Consider the following 14,464-nt stretch of genomic DNA (forward strand, 5'->3'; position numbering starts at 1 on the left):
TGCCAACAATAATCAGAAGATTATATCATTATTTCTTTTTTTTTTAAAGATTTTATTTATTTATTTGAGAGATAGAGAGCACAAGAGGGAAGAGGGTCAGAGGGAGAAGCAGACTCCCTGCTGAGCAGGGAGCCCGACGTGGGACTCGATCCCGGGACTCCAGGATCATGAACTGAGCTGAAGGCAGTCACTTAACCAACTGAGCCACCCAGAAGACTATATCATTAAAGTTGTAAGATGATTATATTGTCCTAATAATATATATAATGATATCAATCTTGTTATTCAAAGTTTAATAGTATAAATCAATATGCATTTCTTGTTCCTGATTATACTATATAAACTTTCAGTTAAAAAGAGATATATTTCTGCGGGGCGCCCAGGTGGCTCAGTCATTAAGCGTCGGCTTAACGACTGAGGGTCCTGGGATCGAGCCCCGCACTGGGCTCCTTACTTGGCAGGGGGCCTGCTTCTCCCTCTCCCACTCCCCCTGCTTGTGTTCCCTCTCTCGCTGTGTCTCTGTCAAATAAATAAATAAAATCTTTAAAAAAAAAAGAGAGATTTTTGAAAATTTTGTATTAATAATATTTCTACTTTACTTGCTGTTTCGATAGACTTATCAGACTCCCACCTGGCTCGCTGACTTTGCCAAGCTCAGACCATTTTAAGAACCAAAGGACTAGACACACTACTAGCCCAGTGACACTGATACGTGAGTTAATCTGTCTCCTGGCTGCATTCTGGCCTTCTTATTCTGTGATCTATAGTTGGCTATGGCTTTTTGGTTTTCTCCTTTGATCTTTCAGTCCTTGGCTTAAATACATAAGTCCTGCCCTCTTCCCAGACGTCTCCTAAGAGATAACAGAATTTATCTCATCCTCAGTATTTTTCTTTGTCCATCTTGGTATTTTTGGTTTCCATACCTCCATGATGTACTTTCTTAATTCAACTCAAACACAAAAAACTAAAGAATTCTTAACATATATAAAGAACTTCCTGGAGGGGCGCCTGGGTGGCTCAGTGGGGTAAGCGTCTGCCTTCGGCTCAGGTCATGATCCCAGGTCCTGGGATGGAGCCCCATATTGGGCTCCCTGCTCCGCGGGGAGCCCGCTTCTCCCTCTCTGCCCTGCTTGTGCTCTCTCTCTTGCTATCTCATCTCTCTCTCAAATAAATACATAAAATCTTAAAAAAAAAAAAGAACTTCCTGGAAACTGCTTAATTTTTAGTAAAACTCTAGCCTATTAGTTCTTTGCTGCCTTCTCCTGGGCACAGTTCAGGGCTCTTGACCACTTCAGTCCCATTAGTATCAAGAGCTGGGACAAAATTTTTTTCCATTCTAAGCTCTAAAGAGCATAGGCTAAAAATGAAGTTACACTTAAGTAATTGATATTTTCTTTTAACTTAAATACTATACCAACTATCAATTTAAGGAAAACAAATATTTATGTTTTTATGGTCTATAAACAATGTTATTACTTTCTTAAAAAAAAAGATTTTATTTATTTGAGAGAGAGGGAGTGCGTGAGCATAGTACGAGCGGGAGGGAAGGACGGAGGGAGAGGGAGAAGCGGGATCCTCTCTGAGCAGGGAGCCCGATGTGGGGCTCCATCCCAGGACCCTGGGATCATGACCTGAGCCGAAGGTAGACGCTTAACGACTGAGCCACCCAGGAGCCCCACAATGTTATTACTTTTTTAACTGTCCTAATTGCCATAATAGTCTATGGAGAAGTTTGATACTCTACTTCTTAAGGATGGAAGGATACTACATATTTTTTTATATATCCACTAAGAAAAGGAAAAGTGCAGGGTGCCAGGGTGGCTCAGTCAGTTAAGCAGCTGACTCAATTTCAGCTCAGGTCATGATCTCAGGGTTGTGGGATCAAGCCCCACATCAGGCTCTGCACTCAGCACTGAATCCGCTTGTCCCTCCCTCTCCCTCTTCCCACTTGCTCTCTCTCTCTCACATAAATAAATAAAATCTTTAAAAAAAAAAAAAAAGGAAAAAGACAAGTGCTTACCACGGCAGACAGCCCAAGCATCTTCATCACATTTCTCACCACTTGTTCTCAATTCAAAAAAATTATATTCTTCAAGGCTTAGAAGACCATTTCCATCTAAATCAATTACTTCAAATATATCTGATAAAGTTGACCTAAAATTATAAAAATAGGAAATTGTCTTCAAGGCAACTAGACTAAAATGAAGTTATATCAAGGCATCAAACAATTTTTGTGAACTTAATGTATCCAGATATATTTCTTACTAAGTCTACTATGAGATAAACAAGCTTCTAAAACAACCATAGTATCTCAACACATAGTAGGACCTCAATGAAAAGTAATTCTCTCCTTCTTTTCTCCTTTCTCCAATCTACTTTCTTCTCCTTCTTCTACCAGACATTAATGTATATATCTAGCGTATGAGAGAACCACCTAAGTATTTGGATTTCATATTTGACAGTTATCTAAATTAACAGTGCAACTAGCAGGATCTATTTCTAAGGCAGGGCCTAGTCAGGTAGAAATCTGTAGATGTATGACTAAAGTTGACTTGCCAAATGTGTGGAACCCAGAAATGAATGGCAATCCCAGATCTGTGAATGGAAAATCACTTTCAGATGCCCAGTGAATGAGTTGAGTTATTGAATTAGAATCTGGGGGTAGGGGTGGTGGCTGGCCAAAGGAAAGGATGGAAGACAGGCTATTCATCTATAACCTGTTTAGATGTTATAGTTCTAACCTGAATAAACAAAACTTACCTAAATTCCTTTGTAAGAAATAATTCCCCTGTTCCATCTCTATACACAAGTTGGGCCTCTTCAGTTATTGGTTTTATTTCTTTCCTCAGCCTACAGCCAGTTGTGGAAGGAATTAACCAGTAAATCCCAGGTCCTAGTTCACCAGTCCACCCAAACATCTTTTCTCAAAAGAATTAAAAAACAACAACTACCATGAGTCTTAATGACTTTTGATTTTTCTTCTGAAAGAGAAGCGTTAGAAGTAATTTATCAATATTCACCAAGTCTATTATGCTTCTATCAATCTTTTACGGGCTTCAAAATCTCTTTATTAATGGTAGCCCTGGCACAAGATCATTAGATGTAGTTCATAATATATTTTTAAAAACAAATGCCTAATACTATAATAGGTAAGAAGTTATATAACTTCTAAATCTTCCCCAATAAAAAAACGTTTGTGATGCAAATATCTTCAACAGGAAGCAGAGATCTTAGAATAATTTTTCAGTTACAATTCCCTAGTTTGATTCAAACATAAACATGTGATTTGTAATTAGATTTCAATAACCAAAAGTAAAAATTAAATATATTTCAAGAGTTCACTACTTGTATGAACTAGCCATATTTTTAAGAGTCCAATAATATAGACAGAAGCACTGGAATTTTACTATTATTTATGTAATATGGACTATAAAACAAGATGGTAGAATCCCAGATAAACCTACCTTATACAAAATTCTTTTCCATCACAGTATATTTATAATGAGTGCCAGGACATTTGCATAGGAAATATTTTATTCTCCTGTTTCATAAAAGAAAGTATAATGGCATCTCTCTATGGACCTTCTAGGTGTGTTCTGGAACCAAACAGCTACCTATAAAGCCTAGGGGTTATCTCTGTCAAATACATTAAATCTAAGCATTTTCTCATCGTTTATAACAGCTAAGCAAACAGCTATTTGCCCTTCAGCACAGAATCGCCCTAGGGAAGGAATTCTATTCAGTGTTGTGTCCAAAAACTTTCAAAATGCAGATGTATTTTAGGTCATCCTGGGGACTCATACACAAAATAAAGTTGCTTATCAACTGAATTCTGGTTCAGCCCTATTTCTGCCCTTACAAGTCAGAGGAACCATAATCATCCTAAAGTAACTACATCTTATCTTGATACAAGAAGCAATCCAATAAAACCAGGGTCATTTTGAAGACTAAAGATTGGCCAAATCCCTCCTTGGGAAACCGTAATCGTGTAAATTGGCCAGATGTAGGCTGATTTCCAGGAGTGAGAAGCAGTTCCTGCTGCTTCCTAATACATGTTACCCCATGAACTTCCCTTATCTCCACATATAACCTTGAACTGCCACTGTGGATGGCAAATGGAAAGTCTTTCATGGGCACAAAACTCTTCTTAAAGAAAATGATTGTGAAACTAAAACTAAAACTAAAAATCCCTTGTAAATATGACATATTACAGAAAAACAGAAGCCGATATAGTAAAAAGGTAAATAGAAACTCATTCAAAGTTTATTACAGGCTTGCTATGTACTAACATTTTTATACATGCAATATCATAAGAAAGTAATTTTATCCAAAACAAAATGGGAACAGCTATTGTTTTAGACAATGCTTTATCTTGAACTTAACTTTGTAGTCAGTTCTGAAGAAGAGTTTCGTCAAAACATTAACTTCTGTCATTTTATTTGTTTCTTGCCTATAACTATTCTTGTCTGTTAGGAAGCCTACAATAAAGACTTTTATATAACATTCCATCAGGGAAATGTTTGTCTGTCGTTGGACCCATATAAAGATTAAATATGATATTGCAGTAAGCCCTTGAATAGTATTATTCCTGTTGTTGTATAGCAGATGTATTTTGTAGTCCTCATAAAATAAATAGCCACAGTTATGTATGTGCCTCACATATTTGACCTCTGAGTAAATATATAATTAGGAAAGATCAGAACAACCCCAGGGGCAACATATAAAATCATTTAAAAGCATTCCTTTAGATCAATCTATTTTTGAACCCTATAATATGAGTCAAGCCTGAGGATAATAACCTTCAAGTTTTTCTTTTTTGCAGTACTTGTATAAGAAACACAAACATTTAAAGCAACTTTTCCAAAGTCTTAAATTGCTAGTATTTAGGGAAAAAAATCCACTGGCATCAATCATTTTTATTGCATATGAAAAAAATGTTCACATGTGAGACATCTGGGCATTTAGAGAAGAAGAAAGTGAAGTAAAATGTCACACAACTTATAAGTTATGAAGCCAAGACTACTAATCAATCCTCAGCTCTTAATCTCAGCAAACAAGAAAAAAATCCATCACAATTAATAAAACACATATAATATGCATAGTGCTTAAGTACTGTATATACCCTAATTGGAGGGGAAGATACAAAAGTTAAGAACAAACGAATATAGAAAAACTATTATTTTCCCCAAACCTGAGTTCATATCATATTTTTAAATTAAACATAGGAAATAAATATGTATACTTCTCTATTCCGTAGTTCAGTAAAACACATGAGTTGTAGATTTGCTTGACTCTCATTTTCCTTAAGAATATACAAGGCAGTATCAACTGATAACCAAGGGGATGGTTTTCCTATAAACAAAAAACCCAAACATCTTAAAGTAAGTCAATTACTACTTGCTCTTTCCTATCTTTTTAAAAAAGCAGTTGGTGGTTTCTTTCCCCTTTGGAATTTTTTTTCTTTTAGAAATACATAACGCATTTTTATACAGAAACATCATAGCATTTGTAACTATATACAGTGAGCTTGCTAGAAATATTGTTTATACCTACTTTCTAAATATCATAACTTTTCTTAAATTTATCAGAAAGCTAAGGTTGCAAGGCAACAAAGTAGCCTGAAATCCAAGGAAAAACAAACCCTTTAGGGAGAGATGAGGTTCAAGCACTAGCTAACCTGTGGAATGGCACTGGAGGAAAAGATGTTAGACACCATCTATGTGCTGGCAACTCCATAATTTATATCTCCAGCTAGAACTTTTCTTTGAACTTTAGACCCATATAATCAACTGCCTATTTGACATTTCCACTTGAATTTCTAGGTCTAAAACTGACCTTCCCCAACTCCTTAAAAAAAAACAAAACAAAACTGCCCATCTATATTCTTCTCTATCTCTGTCTCAGTAAATAGTAATTCATCCTTCCAGTTGCCATGCTTCCAATCAAGCCAAAAATCTTGAAATCATCTTTAATTTTTTTCTTCTCTCGAATATGATAGCCAATCTTCAGGAAATCCTGTGGTTTAACCTTCAAAATATATCCAGAATCTCTACTTTTTATCACTTCTACATTTCTGGTTCAAAGTATTATCAGTACCCTCCTAGAAGTCTGCAGGAGCATCAAAGCTGGACCCCTTGGATTCTCTTGGGTCCCCTTCCATCTATTTCTAATATAACAACCTGACTGCTCTTGTTAAAATATGTCAGATTATGTCCTGTCTCTATTCAAAATCCTCTCATGGAGTTGAGAGTTGGAATAATGTTGCTCCCACCCTAACAATAAGAAACAGTACATGAACTAGAAAATCATAATTTTTTCTTGAACTCATCAGAGCTGAGGTCCCAGGGCAATCAAGTAGTCTGAAATCCAAGAAAAGACACACACTTCCAAGAAGAGATGAGATACAAGCACTCACTTATCTGTGGTGCAGCACAGAAGACAAGATGTCAGGCACCATATAAATGGAAAAAGAAGAGAGAGAGCAGAAGAGGTATTTGAAGAAATAAAGATGGAAAATTTTTCTAAAAATAATGAAAGACAATAAGTCAAAAATCCAAGCAGAATAAATACAAACAAACACACTCCACAATAACAGCACCAACAAGAAAAACAAAAGCACCTAGACACATATTCAAACAGTTGTAAATTAAAGATGAAGAGAAAACCGTGAGAGCAGCCACAGGAAAAATCCTCCTAAGGTTTTTCATTTCTCTCAGAAGCCCAAGTCTTCATTATGGCAAAAACAAACCAAAAAACAATTGTCCTGGTTCCTCCCTGTCTTCATCTCCTACTTCATTCTTTCATTCTCCTACCTCGTTCTGGCCATTCTAGTCACCTTGTTGTTCTTCTACCACCAGGCACACTCTCACCTCAGAGCCTCTGACAGAGTATTTATTCCCTCTATGTGGAATGCTCTGCCACCTCCACTCTTCACTCTTCACCCATCCCTTCCACCAGCTCTACATCAACAAAGTTTACTGCCTGGCCTTCTGTGGAAGACAGCAGAAATGGCTACCCTCTCTGTATTCACAGCACATTGCAATGTGACTTTGCAGCTCCTCCATCAGGAGATCAGGTCTATTTCTCTGTCTTATAAATCTGGACTTGCCCTGTTACTTGTGGTGAACAACAGAATATAGCAAAAGTAATGTGCCACTCACTTCTGAGCCCAAGCCTCAGGAAGCCCTAAGTGCTTCTGCTTTTTCTTTGAGATCCCTGTTACACCAAGAGAACAAGTCCAGGCTAACTCACTAAGAAGGTAAGAGATTATATGGGGCAGAGTCAAGCTGTCCCAGCTGAGACCTCACAGAGAGCCCAGCCAACACCAATAAAGCCAGCAATGAGCTAACCTGCCTCTGATCACAGATGCATGAGTGAGTCCTACAGAGAAAAGCAAAGCCCAGCTCAAAACAAAATAACTATCTAGCAAACCTGCTTACTAGTGAACAATTGTTTCATTGTTTTAAGCCACTGACTTTTGGGGTAATTTCTTATATAGCAGTTGATAATTGATACACCTCTTTCAAAGTCTTTGCTCAAATGTCAACTTCTTAATGAAGCATACACTAACCACTCCATTTCAGTGGCAACTCATATTCCCTCAGCCTTCACAATGCCCAATCCCTATTTTTCCCATAGGATTTATCACTTTCTAACATACCATGTCATTTACTATTTATTATGTTTTATTATTTATTGTTAGTTTCCCCCACTAGAATGTAAGTTCATAAAGACAATGATTTTTGTTTTTGTACTTTGATGTATCCTAAGCACCTAAAATGATACTTGATATATAAGGCCCTCAATAAATAATTGATAAGTAAGTGAATAAAGTATCTTCTTCATAAGACTATGGAGAATTAATATCTGCATTGAATATGCAGGCCTATCTTGATACCTTTATCTGAAAAAAATGATTATTGTAATTGTCACTTAAAAGTATCAACCATCAAATGTTTTAAGTATCCCATAAGATATACAGTGAAAACTTTTAGAATCTCTACTTTAGGAAGCAAAAAGAATGGGGTGGGGAAGAATCCTCTAGTAATAAAATAAACATTTTCTTATATAAACATAATAAAAAAATAAAAATTGATACTTAGAACAATCAACATTAAAAGGATATCTAGTGAAAGCACCCTTATAGACATTTTCACTAATTAAAAATATAATAGCCATGGGCGCCTGGGTGGCTCAGTCATTAAGCGTCTGCCTTTGACTCAGGTCATGATCCCAGGGTCCTGGGATCAAGCCCTGCATCAGGTTCCCTGCTCTGCAGGAAGCCTGCTTCTCCCTCTCCCATTCCCCCTGCTTGTGTTCCTGCTCTCGCTCTCTCTCTCTGTCAAATAAATAAATAAAATCTTTAAAAAATATGTATATAATAGCCATTTTAGACACTAGATTAATTTGCATCTAACATTTATATAAAAAAAAACAATATTACCATGAATGCAAAGATGATTAATAAAGGTTGTCTGCAGTTCATATCACCCCAAATTATGTTCCTATAGAACTTCTCTTAAACATATTAATTTAAAAAATTGACAAATGGAAAAGTTAAAACTTAATTAGTAAATAAAAAGTTAATTCTATGTCATGAAGAAACCAGGGTACACTTTGTTCTTGTTTTTAAATGAATTAAAATAAAACATGTTTTAAACATAACGAAAAGCAACTTAAATACTTTGTGAAATATGATAACACAGTCCAAGTATAAGCTAATGCTTTCTTTCTTCAAGTATATGTAACCATGTTTCTTAGGTAGATTATTTTCTTTACTAAGACTACCAAATATTTACATAAGTATTTTCAAAGAGCGCATAAATTGAAATTTTAAAAATACATGAAAAACTTAAAACTTACCTTCAACTTGACTCAGGTTTAATGGTTTAATTGTTAGATAAACCATGGATCTCTGAGCTATTTGCATCCAATATTGATGACTAATGATTTCACCATCTTCTTCTAAGAAAAAGCAACCTTTTGATTGTACACATTGCCACTCCTGAAATGAAGGAAAAAAGTTTTTTTTCAAACACTTATTAAATGTTTCCAGCATGCAGAGTAATAAAGAGAAACCTGAGGAGGATATAAAAGAAATGTCAAATAGAGCACTGACCTCTAGGAATTTGTGACATCATTAAGAGGTAAAACAAACAAACAAACAAAAAACCGGCCTAACACAATTCAATTATAATTTACAGTAGTACATGGTTAGAACAAGAAAATAATCACATGTGCAAAATAATAACTCTAGTTCCTAAAATAATGCCTGGCACATTGTAGGTATTCAATAGTGTCTGACTGATGGGGGGTGGTGGGCATCGATATAAACTGGGAGGGCAATCTATGAACCGTATCTCGAAGGATTAGCAGAATTTAGATAATGAAAAGCTAGGAAAAGACATAATGGAAAAAAGAAATAAGAGAAATGAAGTTCATGAGAGTGGGAGAAGTACTAAAACAGAGTAATAAAATAAATAATTAAATAAATAAATAAACAAAAATGCTGCTATGGGGGCACCTGGGTGGCTCGGTTGGTTGAGTGTCCGACTCTTGGTTTTGGCTCAGGTCATTATCTCATGGGTCACAGGATCAAGGACCCTCCCCACCTCCCACCCTGAGTCAGACTCTGCTCTGCGAAGTCCGCTTGAGGATTCATTCCCTCTGCCCCTCCCACCACTCATGTGCTCTCTCGCTCTCTCTCTCTCAAATAAATAAATAAATCTTTTTTTAAAAATGCTGCCACAATAATTAGGGCAGGATTAGTGCTTGGAACATAGTAAAAATGACTAAGGGCCACTAAAACTGATGTTGAAAGGAAAAGTGACGACTTTGTATTTAAAAGTTAAAGTACATGACAACCAAAATAACTGTTTCAAGTCCAGGTAACTAAAAGAATACTGAGTAAGTTTTACAGCTGTAACAAAATGCTCATAAACATCAGTTTTGAGAAAGACTTCTATACGATTAGTCCTGCTATTTCTGGTTAGCCAAATCCCTTCTGGTCAAAACTAATAGCTCCGGGATCTCTTAAGTTTTAAATAAAACTCGAAGATGATGCTATATGCAGAAAGTAAAAAAATTGTCCATTGAAGATATAAGAAATTGTGCCATTGCCATAAATGTGTACAAAAATGCTCTTCAATTAATCATTAGTAGATTTGTCTACCTATAATGTATAACATATTTCTGTTCTATTCCTAATGACTTCCAAACATATTTACATGGTTTTGAAATGACTTTTTAAAAAAGAATTTTGGTTTTTTGTTTTTTTAAGATTTTATTTATTTGAAAGAGAAAGAAAGCTAGAGAGGGAACACAAGCACTGGGAGTGGGAGAGGGAGAAGCAGGCTCCCGGCTGAGCAAGGAGCCTGATGCGGGGCTTGATCCCAGGACCCTGGGATCATGACCTGAGCTGAAGGCAGACGCTTAACGACTGAACCACCCAGGTGCCCCATAAAAAAGGATTTTGAAAAATTATCTGGGAGGATATTTAAATAATAAGCTCAAGGCTTTAATCATATTAAGGAAGCTACCGAAAAGGTATGCATTAGCTGTATACAATAATATAAAAAATACGAGTAGTCCATTATAGAATTATTTACTATGGCACTAAAAAGGTGAGAACAAACATAATTTACACTGAGAATGATTTCTCACCCACTTTTTTTAAAGGCTAAATAATCCTAAATGTATTTATATGTAATTTTTCTATTGTATAAATGGTAATTATTTTCATATTTTATATTATTTTCATAGAACCAAAATAAATTTAAAATTAGAAACTTAGAAATAGGGGGAAAAAAACTCCATAATTCTACCATCCTAGTTTGATTTCTATGTAATCCTTCCTAAGACTGGCCTTAGATAGAAACCTATTTTTTATATCCTAATTAACATTATTTTGTTATATCTTTTCTATTTAATGTTATATCCAAAATATTTTGCTATTAAAAAATAAGAACAAAGTTGGAGGACTTACATGTCCTGATCTAAAAAAAATAAAAATAAAAAATAAAAAATAAAAAAACTCACTTCAAAGCTACAGTAATCAAAACAGTGTGATAGTGGCATAAGGACAAATATATAGACCAATGAATAGATAGATAGCCCAGAAATAAACTCTCACATATGTAATCAAGTAGTTTTCAACAAGGATGCTAAGACCACCTGGGTAGCTCATTCGGTTAAACCCCTGACTCTTGGTTTTGGCTCAGGTCATGGTCTTAGGATCCTGAGATCTAGCCCGGTGTCAGGCTCCACGCTTTGCTCAGAGTCTGCTTGTCCCTCTCCCTTTCCCCTTTACCTCTCCCTCACTTGCCCTCATGCATGCTCTGTTTCGAAAATAAATAAAATCTTAAAAAAAAAAAAGGATGCTAAGACCACTCAATGGGAGAAAGGACAACCGCATCAACAAATGAAGCTGGGAAACCTGGATATCCAAGTGCAAAATAATTGATTTGAACTCCTTACACCATATATAAAAATTAACACAAAATGGATCAAGACCTAAATGTAAGTACTAAACTATAAAATTCTAAGAAGAAAACATAGTAGAAAAACTTCATGACATTGGATTTAGCTATTTCTTGGATAGGACACCAAAAACACAGGCCAGAAAAAAATATATAGACAAAAGCTTATCAGTTCCCCCCCAAATTAAACACAGAATTACTATATGATCCAGCAATTCCATTTTTGGATATATATCAAACAGATATTTGTACACCCATCTTCATAGCAGCATTTTTCACAATAGCCAAATGGTGAAAAGAATCCAAATGTCTACTGATGAATGGATAAACAAAATGTGGAATATATATACAATGGAATATTTTCAGCCTTAAAAGGGAATAAAATTCTAACATATGCTGCACATGGATAAACCGTGAAGACATTATGCTAAGTGAAGTAAGCCAAAGGACAAATATTTTATGATTCCACTTATATGAGGTATCTAGATTAGTTAAATTCAGAGACAGAAAGTAGAGCAGTATTTGCCAAGAGTGAAAAGTGGAGGAAATGGGGAGTTACTGTTTAATGGGTAAAGAGATTGAGTTGGGGATGATGAAAAAGTTCTAAAGATGGGTAGTAGTGACGGTTGCACAACAATGTGAATGTACTTAATGCACATAACTATACACTTAAAAATGGTTAAAATGGTAAATTTTATGTTATGTATATTTTGCTACAATGAAAAAAACCATTTTGCTAAGGAATATTTAGTTTTTTCAATTTAACTGGTTCTATAATTATCCATTGAGTTGGTATACCATTACTTATTTCTAAAATGTTGAATATCTAGATCGTTTCTAATTTCTCATCAGTATAAATAATAATAAAATGAAGACTACTTTGTCTAAATACTTTTCCTTTCATGAATAATATCTTTCAAAAGAACTCCCAGGCCACAAGTATGCACACTTTTAAGGCTAATGACGTGTTACCATATTGCTTTGTAAAACAGTGATCCAATTTTACAATACCACCAACAATGTATAATGTAGTAATTTTGCCACTACCATAACTTGGTCAGTAGTGTTATCATTCAAAACATTGGGTGGTGGGGGGCGCCTGGGTGTCTGTCGGTTAAGCATTCAACTCTTGGTTTGGGCTCAGGTCATGATCTCAGGGTCCTGGGATGGAGCATGGCATAGGGCTGCGTGCTCAGTGGGGAGTCTGCTGGAGATTCTCTCTCCCTTTCCATCTCCTTCTACCCCTCCCCCAGCTCATGCTCTCTGTCTCTCAATTAAAAAAAATAATAAATCTAAAAAAAAAAAACTGGGTGATGGTGGGTAAGCAAGGTGTGGGTACATAAAATATTCATTATAGTATTCCACATATTTTTGTATATGGTGTCGTATCAATTTTTGCATCAATTTACATTTATGCAATAAAATAATAATTAAAATGGTTTTGTAACAATTTCTGCATTAGTTTGAATTTCTCTGATTACTAGCAAGGTTGGACTTTTCCCCATGTGTTTATTATTTTTGTCTCCTTTTGTGTGAACTGCCTATTCATCCTCTATTTTCATAGGTCTATCGCAGACTTGATATTTTTGTTACATATTTTAATAAATTCTCTTGACTGTTTTAGATGTTGACTACCCTTTGTAAGCTTTGATGTATGTATTTTCTCTGTTTCTTTACTTTAGTTTTAGTTACTTTTCAACTTATGTAAGTTTTCCATTTTTATATTCATCTTTTCTTTGGAGATTTCTTCTTAAACTGAATTTTAAGAAATTACCATTATTGCTGAACTATGACTTAAGCTTTCAGTCAGTCATTAATCACAAGCACTGTCACACCTTTGGGGTATAAAAGATATGTGTACTTTTAATTCTGAAAAATTAAAATGTGACCTTAAATTATTGGAATTCATCTTTGTAAGTATATTGTCCATGACAGAAATGAGTCATTATATATATTTTAACAACATCCCTATGAGGCAATAAGGGGTAGATATAAGTCAGTCATTTTAATAAACAGAGAAATTAAGGTACACAGAGGTTATACAGAATCTGAATTTTACAAGGAGTTTGTAGAAATATTAGGTCTATAGCCTAAGACTTTTGGATCAATGCTTCTACCATTAGATCATATTTCCAAAACAAAATATACTCTGGGTACTAAATTCAAAATTTTTATAACTCAGTGAGGTTCAAACGGGGACTTGAGCCAAAAGTTCAACTATTAATAATGAGTAAGAGTATATACAGATTTTCATTTAGCCTCCCCGTAAATCCCTTGGATAAGAATATATTAAGGACTAACAACAGATGCTGACATTACTTCAAAGCCAATTGGCCATGGTATAATCAACATGACCCTGGAAGATGACAATTGTTACAGAGAAGAAAGGAAAGATATACTCTCACAGTATTTAGACAAGTTACCATTTGAGACAGTTTGAATTAAGGCTCTGACATCAAATAAAACATGTTTTCCTTTCAAATCAATTTTGACTATAGCATTATCAAATGGAATTGCATCTAAAGTATTTTATGAATATGTTTATAGTCACCCATATGGAATGGTAAGGGATACTAGTTTAGAATTATAAAATATTTAAGGCAGAAGAAGTCTAAAGAGCAATCCAGTCCAGACTTCTCTTTTGATTGATGAAAGTCTGAAAAATAAAGCAATGTACTTGTCACAATTCTCCTTGATTGCAGAACCAGAGCTGGACCTAGGTCTCCTTACTCTCTCTCCAAACTACCAGCTATATTCAAAATTCAGTTCTTTTTCACATTTAAATATCTGCCATGATTTTTTCAAAATCTGGTATTTAAAGAAAACTCATGTTAAAAAGAAAAAGAAAGCTCATGTTTATGAAATTACTATAAAGTATGAGAAAGCATTATCATTTGGAATTACCCATATATTAGAGTGTTAAACATAATCAGGGGCACCTGGGTGGCTCAGTTGGTTAAGCTTCTGCCTTTGGCTCAGGTCATGAT

At 35.1% G+C, this 14,464-nt stretch overlaps 1 protein-coding gene across 1 annotated transcript in view; it reads right to left on the reverse strand.

Annotated features, from left to right (window-relative positions):
• The window catches only part of EFCAB7 (EF-hand calcium binding domain 7), a 43,769-nt gene that overhangs the window by 13,348 nt on the left and 15,957 nt on the right, over positions 1 to 14,464 (reverse strand). Inside the window, exons 7-10 of the mRNA XM_028106731.2 lie at positions 8,863 to 9,004; positions 5,243 to 5,352; positions 2,761 to 2,918; positions 2,021 to 2,154 (exon numbers count right to left, since the gene is read on the reverse strand). Of these exons, the coding sequence (XP_027962532.1) occupies positions 2,021 to 2,154; positions 2,761 to 2,918; positions 5,243 to 5,352; positions 8,863 to 9,004 (544 nt within the window). The remainder of the gene's footprint in view (positions 1 to 2,020; positions 2,155 to 2,760; positions 2,919 to 5,242; positions 5,353 to 8,862; positions 9,005 to 14,464) is intronic.

The sequence above is a fragment of the Eumetopias jubatus genome, unplaced genomic scaffold (assembly GCF_037043125.1).
Source record: "Eumetopias jubatus isolate StellerSeaLion01/CBP00866 unplaced genomic scaffold, mEumJub1_p1.0 scaffold_4, whole genome shotgun sequence".
In the NCBI taxonomy this organism is placed as follows: domain Eukaryota; kingdom Metazoa; phylum Chordata; class Mammalia; order Carnivora; family Otariidae; genus Eumetopias; species Eumetopias jubatus.